Source organism: Prionailurus bengalensis, chromosome E1, assembly GCF_016509475.1.
Source record: "Prionailurus bengalensis isolate Pbe53 chromosome E1, Fcat_Pben_1.1_paternal_pri, whole genome shotgun sequence".
Classification (NCBI taxonomy): Eukaryota; Metazoa; Chordata; class Mammalia; order Carnivora; family Felidae; genus Prionailurus; species Prionailurus bengalensis.
The window spans coordinates 55,329,085-55,344,682 of NC_057347.1; the positions used below are offsets into that span (position 1 = coordinate 55,329,085).

General features: G+C 62.8%; 2 protein-coding genes across 2 annotated transcripts in view; one reads left to right on the top strand and one right to left on the bottom strand.

Annotated features, from left to right (window-relative positions):
• Positions 1-10,679, top strand: part of MYO15B (myosin XVB) — a 32,890-nt gene extending 22,211 nt beyond the window's left edge. The window contains exons 34-64 of the mRNA XM_043582651.1: positions 77-175; positions 300-409; positions 509-688; positions 915-993; positions 1,155-1,259; positions 1,339-1,597; positions 1,676-1,766; positions 1,883-2,084; positions 2,539-2,651; positions 2,851-2,910; positions 3,478-3,553; positions 3,669-3,787; positions 3,970-4,088; positions 4,169-4,310; positions 4,503-4,614; positions 4,727-4,893; positions 5,291-5,442; positions 5,613-5,673; positions 5,760-5,832; positions 6,247-6,323; positions 7,540-7,613; positions 7,706-7,821; positions 7,914-8,008; positions 8,123-8,200; positions 8,316-8,412; positions 8,596-8,738; positions 8,936-9,051; positions 9,386-9,519; positions 9,696-9,829; positions 9,942-10,082; positions 10,206-10,679. Coding sequence (XP_043438586.1) covers positions 77-175; positions 300-409; positions 509-688; positions 915-993; positions 1,155-1,259; positions 1,339-1,597; positions 1,676-1,766; positions 1,883-2,084; positions 2,539-2,651; positions 2,851-2,910; positions 3,478-3,553; positions 3,669-3,787; positions 3,970-4,088; positions 4,169-4,310; positions 4,503-4,614; positions 4,727-4,893; positions 5,291-5,442; positions 5,613-5,673; positions 5,760-5,832; positions 6,247-6,323; positions 7,540-7,613; positions 7,706-7,821; positions 7,914-8,008; positions 8,123-8,200; positions 8,316-8,412; positions 8,596-8,738; positions 8,936-9,051; positions 9,386-9,519; positions 9,696-9,829; positions 9,942-10,082; positions 10,206-10,265 — 3,584 coding nt within the window. The 3' untranslated portion in view covers positions 10,266-10,679. The remainder of the gene's footprint in view (positions 1-76; positions 176-299; positions 410-508; positions 689-914; positions 994-1,154; positions 1,260-1,338; positions 1,598-1,675; positions 1,767-1,882; positions 2,085-2,538; positions 2,652-2,850; positions 2,911-3,477; positions 3,554-3,668; positions 3,788-3,969; positions 4,089-4,168; positions 4,311-4,502; positions 4,615-4,726; positions 4,894-5,290; positions 5,443-5,612; positions 5,674-5,759; positions 5,833-6,246; positions 6,324-7,539; positions 7,614-7,705; positions 7,822-7,913; positions 8,009-8,122; positions 8,201-8,315; positions 8,413-8,595; positions 8,739-8,935; positions 9,052-9,385; positions 9,520-9,695; positions 9,830-9,941; positions 10,083-10,205) is intronic.
• A 3-nt stretch (positions 10,680-10,682) lies between these two features.
• RECQL5 (RecQ like helicase 5) overlaps positions 10,683-15,598 on the bottom strand; it is a 35,320-nt gene continuing 30,404 nt past the window's right edge. Inside the window, exons 9-20 of the mRNA XM_043585293.1 lie at positions 15,086-15,304; positions 14,733-14,832; positions 14,560-14,596; positions 14,379-14,437; positions 14,225-14,298; positions 13,762-13,855; positions 13,342-13,476; positions 12,488-13,023; positions 12,246-12,336; positions 11,796-12,020; positions 11,503-11,572; positions 10,683-11,410 (exon numbers count right to left, since the gene is read on the bottom strand). Coding sequence (XP_043441228.1) covers positions 11,310-11,410; positions 11,503-11,572; positions 11,796-12,020; positions 12,246-12,336; positions 12,488-13,023; positions 13,342-13,476; positions 13,762-13,855; positions 14,225-14,298; positions 14,379-14,437; positions 14,560-14,596; positions 14,733-14,832; positions 15,086-15,304 — 1,741 coding nt within the window. The 3' untranslated portion in view covers positions 10,683-11,309. The remainder of the gene's footprint in view (positions 11,411-11,502; positions 11,573-11,795; positions 12,021-12,245; positions 12,337-12,487; positions 13,024-13,341; positions 13,477-13,761; positions 13,856-14,224; positions 14,299-14,378; positions 14,438-14,559; positions 14,597-14,732; positions 14,833-15,085; positions 15,305-15,598) is intronic.

The following is a 15,598-nucleotide window of genomic DNA, read 5'->3' on the forward strand; positions in this document are numbered from 1 at the left end:
CTTGTTGTCTGGGGCTGGAGGGAGGTGGTCGTTGGGCCTAGATAGGAATCGACCTGGGAAGGCCCTGTGCCCTCAGTTTACCCAGGGATGATGCAGATGCCCGGATACCAGCCGGCCATGATGCCTGCAGCCATGCCCATGATGCCGGCGGTGGGCGCAGTCCCTGCCATGCCAGGTAAGGTGGAATCCCGGGTCCCTTCTCGGGTAGGAGCCGGAGGAAGGGAGGTCCGACCAGGGTCCCGGAGGGGACGGTGGGCGGAGGGCCGTGAGCAAGCTTGGCACTTGTATGCCACTTGCAGCCATGGTGGTGCCGCAGCAGCCGCAGCCGCAGCCCCTGCTTCCCGGTGTGGACCCGAGGCAGCTGGCGGCCCAGCAGCAGAACTTCATCAACCAGCAGGCGCTGATCCTGGTGAGGGTGGGCAGGGCCCGCAGATTGCCTCGTGGGGACAGGTCCGCGGGGCAGAGCCAGACCAGCTCTCACCGGGCCCACTGCCCCCTCCCTCTTCAGGCCCAGCAGATGACCACCCAGGCCATGACCCTGTCGCTGGAGCAGCAGACGCATCAGCATCAGCGCCAGGCAGAGGCCCAGACCCGTGGAGCTGCTGCCCCGACCTCACCCCCAGCCGTCACCCCCAAGCCCAAGAAGCCCCTGGTTCCACGGGAGGAGCCGGAGCAGGAGCTGGAATCGGTGGGTGCTCGTCTGAGGGTGAAGAGCTGAGGCCAGGCAGGTGGCATGGCCTGGGGTAGAGACAGCGGGCTCCAGGACTGAGTGGCCGGGAGACCCCACGGGAGCAGGAAGATGAGGAGAAGATGCCCGGGGCCCTGGCCCCAGAGATGGGGTGGGGGTGCAGGTGCTGGGAGAGTGGCGCCTTGGCTGGCCAGGCTGCTCCTTCACTCCCCCTTCCCACCCACAGGAGAACTCCCAGGAGCCCCGAGACAAGCCCCGGAGGCCCAAGAGCTTCCAGCAGAAACAGGACTTTTTCCAGAAACTGGGTGAGGGCGCTCGAGGTGGCAGGCCTGTGCAGAGACCCGTCCGCCCCAGCCGGTCCAGGGCATGTGGGGCACATTCTCCTCCCCTGCGTCAATGTAGCCTGTCCAGGAGGCCGATGGGCAGGCCAGGTGGAGAGTAATAGGGCCATCTGGGGCACTTTCAGGGCAGCAGCAGATCAAGGTGAAGACAGTGAAGCCGCCGGCCAAGATACAGATCCCCCAGGAGGAGGAGCAGGACGAGGAGCAGGACGAGGAGGAGCCCAGAGCAGGTGGTGGGGAACACGGGGGGTGGGCAGGGCCCGCCCTGTGGGTGTGCACAGGGTCTCACCTGTTCCTTCTCCTGGCCAGTGCCATCCCCTCCTCCTCCCCCTATAGTGAAGAAGCCACTGGCACGAGGGGGAGCCAAAGCCGCACGAGAGGCTGAGGCTGAGCCGGCCCAGGAGGCGGGGCCTGGTGCTGATCCAGAGCCCGCACAGGACAGAGACCTGGTCCGCAGCTCGGACCCCGCGCCCCGACGGCGGGCAGAGCCCAGCAGGGAGATCCGCAACATCATCCGCATGTACCAGAGCCGCCCGGGCCCTGTTCCTGTGCCAGTGCAGCCATCCAGGTGGGTCCTGGGGGTGACCAGGGCTGCCCACTCCCCAGGGAGTCACCCTGTGGACTCGTGACCTCTTCCTTCTCTCAGGAGGCCCCCAACGTCTTTCATGAAGAAAAACAACCCCAAGGATGAGGCTCTGGCTAAATTGGGGATCAGTGGTGCCCACACATCCACATCGGTGAGGCCCTATCCTGTCCAGGGCATGGCTTCTCACCTTGGGAGTCCAAGGCTCTCTGGGGCAAATTTAGCCTCACCCCTAGAGCCAGCTGTGCAAATTCTCTGTGCCTTCTCCAGGTGCTGTCCCCCAGCCCAAAGAAGGGCCCCCCGCCACCTGTGGCCCCTCGACCCAAGGTCCCAACACAGCTTGGGCCCTCCAACTCCATCAAGGAGGACCAGGGTCTGTTTGGCCAGACTCCGCCCACTGCCCATGCACCCCCACCTCCTCCAGCGCCCCCACTGCCTGGGGAACCAGGGACCCTTTCAGCGGAGCCCCGTGGTGAGGAACCTCTTGTCCCTCGGTGGTGGGCTTCGTTGAGACGGCTGGGTTCCGAGCGGCCTGTCAGCACTCAAGGCTGAGGTCGGCCGCTCGGGGTGCTCAGGCTTCGGGACTTTGGAGCCCCAGCTTCCTCATTCCCATCCAGGGCGGGGCCCGGGCACTCCTGGCGCCCATGTGGCCCTGAGGGACTGTCACAGGGTGGTGTCCTCAGTACAAACCTGGCAGCTCCATCAGGAATTTAGTGGCCCTGCTGACCTGGTGAAGGACAGCAGGGAAGATGAGGGCTGGAGACGGAGGCAGGAAATGGGACATGGGCAGGACGGAGGCAGCAGAGGTCGAGTGGGCAGAGCCCTCGCAGGGCCCCAGGGAGGTGAGGGTCTTCTGTCCCCATATCCCTGCCATTCGGGCTCTGGCAGCTCCTCGCCTGAAGCTCTCTGGCCCTTCCCTCTGCCAGGCTTGATGGAGCCCATGGGGGACCAGGGGGTCTCCACCCAGCTGCTCGTGCCCTCTGGCAGCGTGTGTTTCTCCTACGTCGGTGCGCCCTGGAGGCTGTTCCTACGCAAGGAGGTGGGCGCGGGGGGTGGGGCGTTGGCCGCCGCGGAGGGGTGGCAGGTGGTGGGCGGGGGCCCAGCACACGAACACTGGGGCTGCCTCCCCACAACCCACCTCCTCAGGCCTGGTTTTCCTTCTGGGTCTGAGAGGAAGTGGGGGGGGCCAAAGAGGGGCACCGTTGCCAACTCTTTTCCATCCCCATGCTCTCCGACAGGTGTTCTACCCCCGGGAAAACTTCAGCCATCCCTACTGCCTCCGGCTCCTCTGTGAGCAGGTGAGGGCCCGGGCCACCTGCAACATGGACAGACAGACTGCTCCTGCGTCTGGGCCAGGTTACCGTCAGTGCAAGAGGCAGGAGAGCAGCAGTACTAATGGGGCAGGTGCTGTGTTTCGAGCCCTGCCTTTATTTAACCTCCCTAAGAGTAAGGACCACTACTGGCTTGTAAGGAGGATGCAAAATCAAGCGTATACAGTCCCCAACATGGGCTCCGGCACCCGGCAGACGCTCCCCGATGCTTCTTTGCCACCGCTGAGTGCTCCCAGGACCCTAGCTCTTCCCCCAAATTCCAGAGCAGCCTCCCCCAGGTTCTGTTCCTTCAGGGGGAATTTATCTCAGGTGACTGAGGAACAGCAGCCCGCTCATGCAGGTGGCTCATGCAGGTGGCCGTGGGGAGGCGAGTGGGAGCTCCAGGTGGAGGTGGCCCTGGGCTCAGAAGTCCCACGTCCCTCCCTGCTCCACCCATGCCCATGGGGCTCTTTAGCTTTTCCTCCGCATGTGGCTGCTTCCACGGTGAGCTCTGGCTTTGGGATCTGGTGGTGACCACTTGGCTCTGCCCCCCAGATCCTGAGGGACACCTTTGCCGAGTCCTGCATCCGGATCTCCCAGGATGAGCGGCACAAAATGAGAGAGCTACTGGGTAGGGTCCAGGGACCCTGGAGTTGGGGAGCTGAAGAGCTGGGGGGGGGGGAGAAAACTCTGGGGTCCCCCTATGAAGGAGCCTGAGGACAGTCTGGGGCCGTTCCTGCCCACAGGAGACCTGGATGTGGGCCTAGATTCGCTCAGTACCACCGAGGACAACGTCAAGAAGCGCATCGTGGTGGCCGCTCGGGACAACTGGGCCAATTATTTCTCCCGAATCTTCCCTGTCTCGGTCAATGAGGCTGAACGTAGGGCTGGGGATGGCAGTACCACAATCTGGCTCCTAGCGTGGCCTGTGTGGGCCTCTGTGGCAGGGATGAGAGCTGGGGGTGGGGTGGGCACAATGGAAGGACCCCCCGGGGCATCTTGGATGGCGGTGGGGAACCGGGAGCCTGTCACCTTCCTTCCGGGCAGGATGAAAGTAGCAATGACGTGCAGCTGCTGGGCGTGTCCCACCGGGGGCTGAGGCTGCTCAAGGTGACCCAAGGCCCCAGCGTCCACCTCAACCAGCTGAAGACTCTCTGCTCATACAGGTGAACCTGGGCTGGGGGCGGGGCTGTGGATGGCCCCCGGGGTGAGAGGGCTCCCAGCTCATGCCTCCACCTGTGCACAGCTTTGCTGAGGTGCTGGGCGTGGAGTGCCTGGGCAGCTCCACTCTGGAGCTGTCACTAAGGGCTGAGCAGCTGGTGTTGCACACGGCCCGGGCAGGTGCCATCAAGGCCACGATTGAGCTGTTCCTGAGTAAGCTCAAGAAGGCAAGCACAAGCTGGGCAGGGGGCTGGGTGGGGGCAGGGGCTGGTCAGCGGAGCTCCCTCAAGCCACCAGGGGTCCTCGGAACTCTGGAGTGCCGGGTGGCGGGCGAGGCCAACAGGGGGAGCAGGTGAGGCGGGCAGGACCGGGGCTACAGGCAGCCTGGCTCCCTTACCTGCCCGCCCTCTTGCCTGCAGGACTCTGGCTATGTCATCGCCCTGCGAAGCTACATCACCGATGACCACAGCCTCCTCAGCTTCCACCGTGGGGACCTCATCAAGCTGCTGCCAGTGGCCACTCTGGAGCCCGGTATCCTTGGGGGGCAAGCAGGGTGGCTGGCTCAGGGAGGGCAGCCCCTGGCAGAGCCTCTGAGGGGCAGAGGGGCCAGGCGGGTGAGCCACCATCCTTGGGTGCCTTCCAGGCTGGCAGTTCGGCTCCACCGGGGGCCGTTCTGGACTCTTTCCCGCCAACATGGTTCAGCCAGCTGCTGCTCCAGACTTTTCCTTTTCGCCAGAGAGGAGTGGCCGGCACATGAGTCAGCTGCAGCACGGAGAGCCGGGGCTGGCTCGGTGGGAGAGGGCCACGGAGGTGAGGAAGATTGGGGGGAGGCGGCGGGGGGAAGGCGAGGCCTAACTAGGAGTCGAGGAAGCAAAGGGCTTGATTGCCCCTGAGTGGCCAGGTCCACCTGCCGCCTGGCAGGTGGTGCTTGGTCTGATGCTGCCCCTCTGCCCTCTCCCAATTTCTTGCCTGGTCTCCTCAGCAAGGCTGTGAGCTCCTTGCGGGCAGGGCCTGGGCCGTATGGCCTTTGTGTTCCCTCGCAGCGTTGGAGTGGTCCCCTAGAAGATGCTCAGTAAACACCTCTTGACCCTCCTGGTGGTGTGCTCCCTCCAGCTGCTCTCCCTGGGTTGGGCTGGGTGGGGGCTGGGCATGGCCTCTGGACAGGCCCGTGGGCACTCGGGTGGCATGAGACGCCCTGCGTTCCCAGCGCCATGCCCACCCCCGGAGCCGGACACACAGTGACAACTCCGAGGCCACCAGCTCGACCCAGTCTGCGGCCTACCTCTCTCTGTCCACGGAATCCCACAACTACACCATGCAGGAATTTGCCCTGAACCACTTCCGGAAGCCTCAGACCTTGTGAGTGTCCCGGGCCCACCCTTCTGCTTGCCCATCCTCAGTCTCCCGGAAGTAGGCCTTCCTGCTCAGAGCCACCAGGCCCGTGCTTTTAGCACTCTCCCTACACAGCCTGCGATGGGGGGGGGGGGGGGGACAAGCAAGCAGGGCTGTCTTCCCCTCTGCCCCCTCAGGCTGGACCAGACACATGGAGATGCTAAGAAGGCCATGGCCAGCCTGGTGCAATACACCAAGGTGAGGGAGACAGGTGGGGAGGAGGCGGGCCAGCGGATCTGCCCTCTGGCCCCCACAGACCCCCAACCCAGTCTCTTTGGCCGCAGGCTCCCATACAAGAGTCGCTCATCAGCCTCAGTGATGAGGATGCCAACAGGCAGGCTGTGGAAAGCTTCCAGGGTGAGTGGCCACAGCACCCTGTGTCCCCATATCCGTGGTGCCTTGGACCTAGGTGCCAGGTCTCCTTCCCTCCTCGAGTTTGTCGACTCAGGGAAGCTCGCTGGTGGTTACTGTACCTCAGAGCCCTCACCTCCTTCTGCACACACCCAAGGAGTGGCGGGTCGCGTATGGTCTGGACAGACAGGCAGCAGTATGTTCAGCGGGCTCTGGGCCGTATGCAGCCACAGGTGCCCACGGCACCCCTCTCTCTCAGAGCCCTGTCTCCTCATCGCTGATGTGGAGATTGCTCTGCTCTGCCTGGCTCCCGTGCATTTTCGAGAGCAAGGCAGGAGACGATGGGGAAAGCCCTGTCTGGTGACAGGAGCCAGGGCCAGGCCCCCCACCCAGCTCACCAGCTTCTCCTCCTGCCTGCAGTTCTGATGCAGTTCATGCAGGACCAGCCCAAGCCCCGGGGCAAGAATGAGTCGGAGCTCCTTTACGAGCTGCTGAGGGTAAGCTAAAGCTTGTGTGCTGAAAGCTGGTTGGGGGTCGGGGGCGGGTACCACGTGCCCAAGGGTCTGTTCCGGTCTTCATGCCCGGGCCTGAGTGAGTTCCCCTTTCCCTTGGCCACTAGTCTTTCAAATGATCCAAAATTTACTGAGTCCCCATTACATGCTGGGGGCATGGCCGTGAACCAAGCAGGCCAGGTCCTCGCAGAGCTTACAATCTGGTGAGAGAGGACAGTCGCAAAACCATGACACAATGTATCCAAGAGTTCAAAGTGCTGTGGGGAATGACACAGCAGGGAAGGGGCTGCTACAATGCAGAGGCTTGGTGACAAGGTGACACCGGAGCAGCGATCTGAGGGAAGCCGGGGAGAGAGGCACGTGTGCATCCGGGCAACACATGCAGGCGGAGAGAGGGGCAGGGGTGACGGTCCTGATCAGGGCGAGTCTCTAGCACCAGCAAGGCCAGCATGGCTGGAGCCCAGCGAGCCAGGTCAGGGTGGAGGATAAGGCCTGGGAGGGGTGGCAGGTCCAGGTCATGGCAGGCCATCGTAGGCTATTACTGGCACTCTGATTTCTCAAGAGGAGGAGCACTCGAGGAGGTTGCAGAGGGACTGGCTTACACTTTGAGGTGGCTCTGGCTGTTTGCCACCCCTCCCAGGGGGGTGTAAGGGCCAGAGGAGGTTATGGCCACGATCACCAGGTGAGGGCGGTGCTGCTGGCTGAGCCCACAGGTAGCAGCAGAGGGGAAAATGCTCAGAGCAACAGGGTTTGCTATGAATTATATGTGGGGTGTGACAGAGAGGGGCCAAGGGTGTCACCGAGGCCCTGGGCAGAGCCCGAGGGAGGAGCAGATCTGGGCTGGTGCAGGAATGTTTTGGGCATGTGAAATCTGGGGTCCACTCTTCCAAGCAGGGGGCCTGGGTTCAAGGGAGAAGTCTAGGCTGGAGGCAGGCACTGGCAGACAGCAGGTGGGAGCAGCTGAGATCATCAGGGCGCGTAGAGAGAGGCCCGAGGGCACGGTGTTCCCTAGAGGTCAAGGATAAGGGGAGCCAGCAGAGAAGACAGGGCCGAGCATAGCCCATAAGCAGACGAAAACAGTGATTTAGAAAGTGACCACTCGGGCACAAGCTGTGACAAAGACCAAGAGCTGGCCGCCTGCCCGTGGCCGTTAGCAGGATTTCTCCCTGACTTTAGACCCCATGCCACCCTGCCCCCACAGCTGTGTCGGGAGGAGAACCTCAGGGATGAGATTTACTGCCAAGTCATCAAACAGGTCACAGGACACCCTCAGCAGTGAGTATGCTGAGCCAGGGGGAGCAGGGAGGACAGCCCGGTGCTGAGGCCGGGATCTGGCCAGCCTGAAGCCCATGCTCTCTGCCCCGCAGGGAACACTGTGCTCGTGGCTGGAGCTTCCTCAGCCTCCTCGCAGGCTTCTTCCCCCCGTCAACCACGCTGATGCCCTATGTGACCAAGTTTCTGCAGGACTCAGGCCCAAGCCAAGGTGCCTATGGGAGGGACTTCCAGCCTGGGGTCTCAACAGCTTGGCGAGGGGTTTGGAGATGCCTGTGACCCCATCCTGCTTCCCCTCTGCAGAGCTGGCCCAGAAAAGCCAGGAGCACCTCCAGCACACAGTCAAATATGGGGGGCGCCGGCGGCTGCCCTCTCCGGCTGAAATTCAGGCTTTCCTGGTACTGGGGGGGAGGGGGGTACAGGTGGCTGGGCATTTTGGGACTCCCTGGTGGGGGATAGGAAGCTGGGGCCTCTGGCCACTGGAAGACTGACCCTGCAATCTGTCTTGGCAGAAAGGGCAAGCAGTCCGCTCACTTCTCATTCACTTGCCAGGGGGTCTGGATTACAAAACCAGTATCCAGACTTTCACGGTGAGCATGGGGCTGCTGAGGAAGAAGGGCTGGAGGAGATGGGAAAGCTGTGGCATCGGGACCGCCCCCCCCCCCCAAGTCCCCTGCCCCCCCATGGCCCTGTCTCTGTGCCCAGGTGGCAGCAGAAGTGCTGGAGGAGCTGTGCCGGCAGATGGGCATCACTGACCCCCAGGAAATACAGGAATTTGCCCTCTTCCTCATCAAAAAGGAAGGTGAGCCCCTTGCCTGGGGAGAAATCGGCGGGGGAGGGGGGGCAGGCTGGATTCCAGGAGGTGGCTTACCTGCCAGCTGTGTGCCCGTGAGCGAGGCAGGTTCCCACGCTGGGGCTGGCAGGCCTGCGGGCAGGGTTGACCCTGGACGGCAGGGCAAGCTGTGGACCTGGGTTCCCCACTCAGGCGAGCTGGTGCGGCCCCTGTGGCCCCACGAGTACCTCAACAGCGTGTTGGATCAGGACGTGAGCCTACACAGCCGGCGGCTCAGCTGGGAGACCCAGCTGCACTTCGATCACCCCACCTACATCACCACCCACTACAAGCAGGTCAGCTGCCACCCCTGGCCCCCACCCAGCCCCGGGCAGCAACTTGCAAGCAAGCCCCTGCCGGGGTGAGGGACCTCCAAGCCTCCCTCCCCTGGAGAAGAGATGGTGACAGGACCGAGCTCGAGCCCCAGGAGCCACCACCGAGTGGGGGCTTTGAGGCACAGCTGTCCCCTCCCCTCACTGCTGTCCCTCCTCAGGTGCTGCGGGACTATCTCCAGGGGAAGCTGTTGGTCAGTCCCCAGGCAAACGCCCAACTGGCCAGGCTGGCCGCCCTGCAGCACCGCAGCCAGACCCAAGAGGACCGGCTGTCAGAGTGAGTGTGAGGGTGGCCCCACACCTCCCGTCACCCCTCGTCCCTGCCGGTGCCGAGGCCCACCTCAGCATGCACCCAAGGGCCTCTCCTTCGGCCCCCCACCCGGTCCTCCAAGGCCAAGGCCGCTCAACTTGCACCTTCCTGGCCTCAGTGTGATGGGCCTGGAGTAGTGGAGGCTGTGTACACCTGACTTCCCCATCCCAAGCTCCTCAAGGGCAGGGCCCAGACGTCATTCGTAAGACCGGATTCCCAGCCTCACCTGCCTGTAGTAGCCTTGCTCGTTTATTTAGCACCTGCTGTACACCCAGCCTCGACTGACCAGTCTGTGTCGTAGGCAAGACCTGTTGGCTTACTTGCCAAAGCCGCTGCAACGGTTAGTGAGCACGTCAACCATAAAGAACCTGATGGAACAGGAGTTGAGGTGGATGCAAGCATGCAGCTCCCAAGAAGCACAGATCAGCTTCATTGGTGGGTCTGGGGCCCTGGGGGTTGCGAGGGCCGGAGCAGGAGACCGTGAAGGGAAGGGGTGAAGGTGCAGGGCAGCTTCTCTACCTGCCCTGCCTCGCTCATCCAACCTGGAGGCCGTCGGGCAGGTCCCAGGGCCACAGTGACCAGAACTCCTATCCCGGCCCCTCCCTTCCCAGAGGCTGTGAGCCAGCTGCCCCTCTTTGGCTACACCGTCTATGTGGTGTTGCGGGTCAGTCAGCTGGCCCTGCCCGGACCCAGCCTCCTGGGACTCAACCGCCAGCACCTCATCCTCATGGACCCCAGCTCCCAGGTGGGCCAGGCTCCTGCCCCGATGCTGGCCTGAGCACCTTGCGCCACTCTCCCACCATCCACGGTGACCCCTCCCGAGAGGGTCCAAGCTCTGCTGTCTCTACTGCCCCCAGAAACTGTACTGCTCCGTCGCCCTGAAGGACCTGCAGAGACTCCACCTGCTGAGCCCCCTGGAGAGTGATGGGCCCCCTGGCCTGGAACTCAACTACGGCTCTGCCGACAACCCCCGGACCATCTGGTTTGAGCTGGTGAAGGTGAGCGGCCAGGGCCTCCGATGACATCCTGGGAAGGCAGCGCACGCGTGACCCAGGCCTGGCGTGGGGGGGGGGGGGGTGCAGAGCGGGGAGCCCTGTCCTCATGTGCCTGTGCCCTGGCAGGCCCAGGAGCTGAAGCACACCATCGCCTTCCTGAAGGACAGCGGCACTGCTTCCCACTAACGGCTGGCCTCCCCCAAGAAGAGGGGGAGAGGGGAGGAGACGAGGAAGGGGCCCCTGCCACATCCAAGTCTGACTGGGAGGGTCTCCCTTGGGTGCCATCAGGCCATTTTGGTTTGGACTCCACTCCCCCCCCCTCCACCCCCGGCTGTTCTGGAACCTCCCACAGCACGGAGCTCCTGGCCCACGTGGAGGCCATGAGGCAGGAGCTACTACGGTGACATCAACTGGGAAAGAGAGTAGCAAGACTCCCCCCTGGGGGTTCCCGGAGTGGGGGCTGCAGGAACTCGCCTGGGCAGCTGATGCTGCCTACCCTGGGGGAGATGCCCGTATGGTGCCAGGCCCTGGCTCAACACCAGAACGATCCCAGGCCTGGGAGAAGCAAATGCTGAGGAAATAAAACTCCCAAGAGAAAAAGGCTGTGTTTGTGTTTGGCGGGGGAGGGGTGTCAAAACCAACAGGACTTTTATTTCTCAGGTACGTCTCAGTCCGGCCCGGCCTTCCTGACCAGGAACTGAGCAGAGCGCAGGGTGTGGAGGCTGCCCTTCTCCTGAGCTCTGCACCCAGGGCCAGCCTGGAAGCTGGCCTCGCAAGGGAAGGGGGGAGTGGCCCAGGACCTGAAGGGGCCAACGCCTCAGACGGGTGGGCTTCACCCGGGTGGGCTTCACCCGGGCTTACAACTTGTTAATAAGAGGTGGAGGGACCACGCCTTCCTCCTGTTCCCCTGGCAGCAGCGACACCGCCCCACTACCTCCTAACCTGGGGATCTGGCTCAGAAAACCCAGCCAAGAGAGGAAGGGAGGCTAGGAGGAAGAAGACCTCAGATTTTGCAAGCAGAAAGGTGACTGGCCTCTGGCCTCCGACCTTGATTTAGGAGGCATCTGGGGCCATCTCCAAAGCAAGCATGGTTGGAGGGGGGAGGGACCCTGAGCAAAGAGGATGCTCCTGATGGCTGCGGGCTTTCCACCTTCCCATTCCTGAGCGAGGCCCAGGTTGGCCCCCGGTTGAGGCCGGAGGAGCACTCTGGCCCTAGTGGGCAGCAGCCGGTCATCTCTGTGGGTCACACAGGCCGTGCCAATCAGCTTCACTCTCGCACCGGGCCCGGCCATGGAAAAACTGCTTGATGAAATGCTGGGCCTCTTCCTTTACTACAGATTTGAGAAGGGGAACATGAGGGCCAGTCCCCTCCCCACCACCGAGCCCCGCAAATGCTCCCTGGCCTGGTGATGCAGGCACTCACCGCTCTTTCCGGGAGGAGTCTTCTGAGTCAGCAAGTGTGAGAGGTGGCGGGCGAAGGCTTTAAACAATTCCTGGAGGCGGAGGGTGACAGGAGCAAAGGGTGCAGACCCCTGCCCTGCCCCCACCAGTGGCCCATAGCCATGACCCAAGGGCAAGGCGGACCCAGGGAAGCAGGCAGCCGGCCTTAGGACCTAGCCTGCTTCCGCCCCACTTTGTCCTGGCTATAGGTAGGACCTGTCCTGCGCCCAGGTATCCCAGGCCCAGGAGAGGGCAGAATCCACCCACCTACCCTACCTTGGATGCAAACTTGCCCTCCTTGTAGAAAGGGGTCAAGCATTTGACCACAACATTTGCAGCCTCTTTGAGGGAGATGCCAGGGACTGGGAGAGGACAGGAGCCTTGGGCTGTAGGGTTCAAGGTGTTCTGATCGCTGGCCGAGATGCTGTCCTCAGCTTCAGCTAAGATGCAGGCGTTGGCTGAGAGGCAAGGCCTCTTCTGAGCCTGGTTCTCTGGGCTCTCCTGTGCAGGACCCAAATGGAGCATCACTCTCGGGCTCCCTGTCACGGCCCCTCCCCTCCTTCTGGAAGACTGGGCCTCAGCATCCGCTGGCTCCCTCCAGCCCAGCCCATCTAACTCTGGGATGTAAAAAGAGGGAATTTTCCCCAAATCCCTAATCGGGAGAACAGAGCAGACACCAGCCTGGTCTGTAGGCCTCCTCCCCTGTGGTCTCATCCCTGTCAGTACCTGCTGGGTTCTGGGCCGCTTGCCCGTGTGCGTCTCCTTCGTGGGGGTGGGCTGGCCTTCAGGGGACCCCTGGTTTCTGGGTGGGCAGGACCTGGCCAGGGAGGAGAGCAGGCGTCAAGGGCTCCAGGCACCAGCTGCACCCTCAGCTCAGCTGGCCCAGCAGAGCACACCCTGGCCAGGGCTTCAGAGATCCAGTTAGCAAAAGAGATTCCAAAGAATTTCAGAACTATCAGAGCCCTTACCTTGACCTCTCACTGGTGCACTCCTTGGTCTGGGGGGATGCAGCCAAACACCCCAGGGCTCCATCCTCCCCTGCACACTTCTCTGGGACTGCTGGGGGTCCCCGCATTCCCTCACGGGAAAGGCTGGCACCTCCTGTCCCTGGTGCTGAGGTGAGGGGAGACGGGCTCTTGGCCCTTTGGCAGAAGCGGGCGATGTTCTGAGAATCTTTGAGGGCTGCTGCGGCTAGGAGCTGCTGCTTCTTGCTGGCCCGGGCCTTGGCAAGGGGACCGCCCTTAGAGGGACTTGTCGCCTTCCTCTCAGGGGAGGACCCCCCACAATGAGCACTGCTTCCAGGGGCCTCTCCTCTGGGCCTCGGGAGGCACTCACTGCAGTCCTCACTCTGGAGGCTGCGGGGCTGGCTGGGGAGCTCCCGCTCACCTCCCAGCACAGGCTGGGGGGCTTGCTTCTCGGCCCGCGTCTTCTCCATCAGCTCAGTGGCCGTCTGGAATGGGCAGGAGCCTTTGGGAAAACCAGCTCCCACTCGCTTGGGTTTCGGCTGTGAAGAAGAGGAGAGAGGGTTCTGACCACCAGGTCCTCGAGGACACTCACGGGCTGGTCTGGAATGGCTCTTGGGAGCGGAGGAGGGAGAAACCAGGCAGGACACTGCTAGGGGGTCAGGCTGATGAGAGAAGATCTGTGGGGGCTGCAGAGGTACAGCTGGGAGGGCAGGGAGGCTGGAGGGCCTGCCCCAGGGTGCCTAGGGCCGGGGCTACGGCGCCCAGAGAGGGCCAGTGGCCATACTGTGGCTGAGGACAAGGGGAAGTGATGCCTTTCCCAGACCCAGGTTTGGGGTGGATGCCAGGACACCACTCACCGAGTACACTTGGGAGGCCGGCCGGATGTCATACTCGGTGGGCTCTGGGGGCTGGGCCTGGGCATTGTGACTTCTGGTGTCGCCTCCCACGTCATAGAGCTGCCCCTCCTTGGAGGCTCTGTGGATCTCGGCCACCTGAGTCATGGACAGGTTGGGATGCCGTGGCACCCACTAGCTCCTGAAAGCCCCAACCCAGGCTTTCCACAGGTGGGATTCTGGGGCCTGTGGCTGAAGGTCACTGGACACTGGACAAGTTCTAGTCCTCAAGGGGTTGGCTAGAAACATCTTCAGCTGGCAAAGACGGGAGGTCAGGCTCCCCTGTGTATGTGGCTGCCTTGCAGGGGGCAGGCAGACAGCCTGGGAAGGTAGAGGGGCCGCCTCTCCCACCCTAGCCCATAAGCGTACCCTGCCTGGGCCCACCTTCTTTAGCACGCTGGCCTTGTACAGGTTGGCCACCTTGGCATTTCGGAACATCTCATATTCCAGCTCCACAGCCCTGGGCTGGAGATCGGGTCTGAGGGTAAGAATAAGCATAAGGCGTCAGGGGGGCCTGAGCCCTCTCTCTGTTGAGCTCCTGCTGGATTCCATCTGGGGACCCTGGAGATGGCTTCACGGCCTGGTGGGACTGGCCTTGGGCACAGGGATTCCAACCCGGACTCTGGGCACCCTGTGGCTTACTGCCCTTCAGCAGGCGCTAGCAGCCCCTTAGTCCTAGCTAAGCCTGCCCCCTGGTGGGGCAGTGAGACCTGCTGCCACTGGGAGCAGGATGCGTCACGATCCGGGGAGGGGGTAAGTAAGCCAGGAGGGATGGGGGCTCTTGTGGTCTGCAAAGGAACAAGGGCTCGGAGAAGCCTCCTAGGCCTCCGTGACCTGAGACACTCACCCATCGGCGGTCCCTGTGACCTGGCGATTACTGCTCAGAGCCTCTTCCAGAAGCCCCAGGCAGTGCTCACGGGCCTACACAGGGGAAGGAATTTTGTCACTCAAGCCTTAAGATTGGGGGAGGAGTCTGGGGGACAGAGTTGCCCACCTCTTACCTTCACAGTGAGCCTGGGGATCTTCTTGCTGGAAGCCTCTTTCAGGGGACAGTCCTCATCTGTGGGGAAGAGGGGTGGGTCACTGCACTCTACTTTCTGCTTTGTGGAGTCCCCAGCCCACCGTGAGGCATCTACACCCTGGGAACAGCCCCAAAGTCCCTGAGGACACTTCGGTACTGACCTGGAGGTACGAAGTCTTCTATCTTGGGGTCTTTGCCCTGGAAGGTGACATGAAGGGCCTATGAGGCATCTTGCTTGGCTGCAGGATGGCCCCCCATCCAGCACCAGGGTAGGGGCCGAAAGAGTGTGAACGGGGGGCCACTGGAGACCCCATCAGGCCCCCATCCCCTTCACCTTGCGTAGGCTCATCTGTCTCTGGTAGAAGAGATTCCATTCCCGCTTGTGGGCCTCGTCTCTGCCCTCGTCCCCACTGCCTCCAGACCCTTCGTCATACCTAGGGGACAGACTAGGCGTGAGCAGCCCTGGGCCTGGGCTCTGCCCTCCTGTCATGCCTCTCTAGCGGGGCACTGGTTGTCTCCGAGAGCCTGGCCTCCAGCAGCAGCATCAAGCTCCTGGCTCCACCACGGCCCCCAGGGGCAAGGGGTGAACTACGACATCGGGGCGCCTCTGGTCTGGCCTTGGCACGAGGAGGAGAATGCCAGCCTATCTGCAGTGGGTTGGGGGCCCCTGACTCCACGGCCCCTCACCTGCTGAAGCCCCCATAGCCCCGGCGGCCTCCCTCATACAGCTCAGGGTCAAAGCCATTCCCCTGGGAAGGCCCGATGCAAGTCTTGCTCCAGCTGCTTCTGTGCTCCAAGGCTTCCAGCTGCTTCCGCAGGGCCACAGGGTTCCGGCAGTGGTCACAGCCCTTGGTGCAGGCAGGAGGCGCATCCCCAAAGTACTTGGCGATGGCAGCATGGCGGCACCTGGCAGAGGCAGCACAACAGAGGCAAGGGGTGAGGGACCCAGACAGGCCAGTGTTCACTCGCCCGCTCCCTAAACTCTGTCTGAGGAGCGCTACGTGCTGGGCACCACACTCAGCATCTCGTACGCCTCCTCTTGTGCGAGCCTGACAAGCAAGGCACCATTTAGTTGCCCATTTTACGGATGAGGGCAATGAGGTGAAGTGTTCCCAAGGTCGTATAACATATGGGGGAATCCGGAGAAGACAGGGTGGGACCCCCACTCCGTCCTGCTTCTCTATGGCTTCCTCCCCTCGG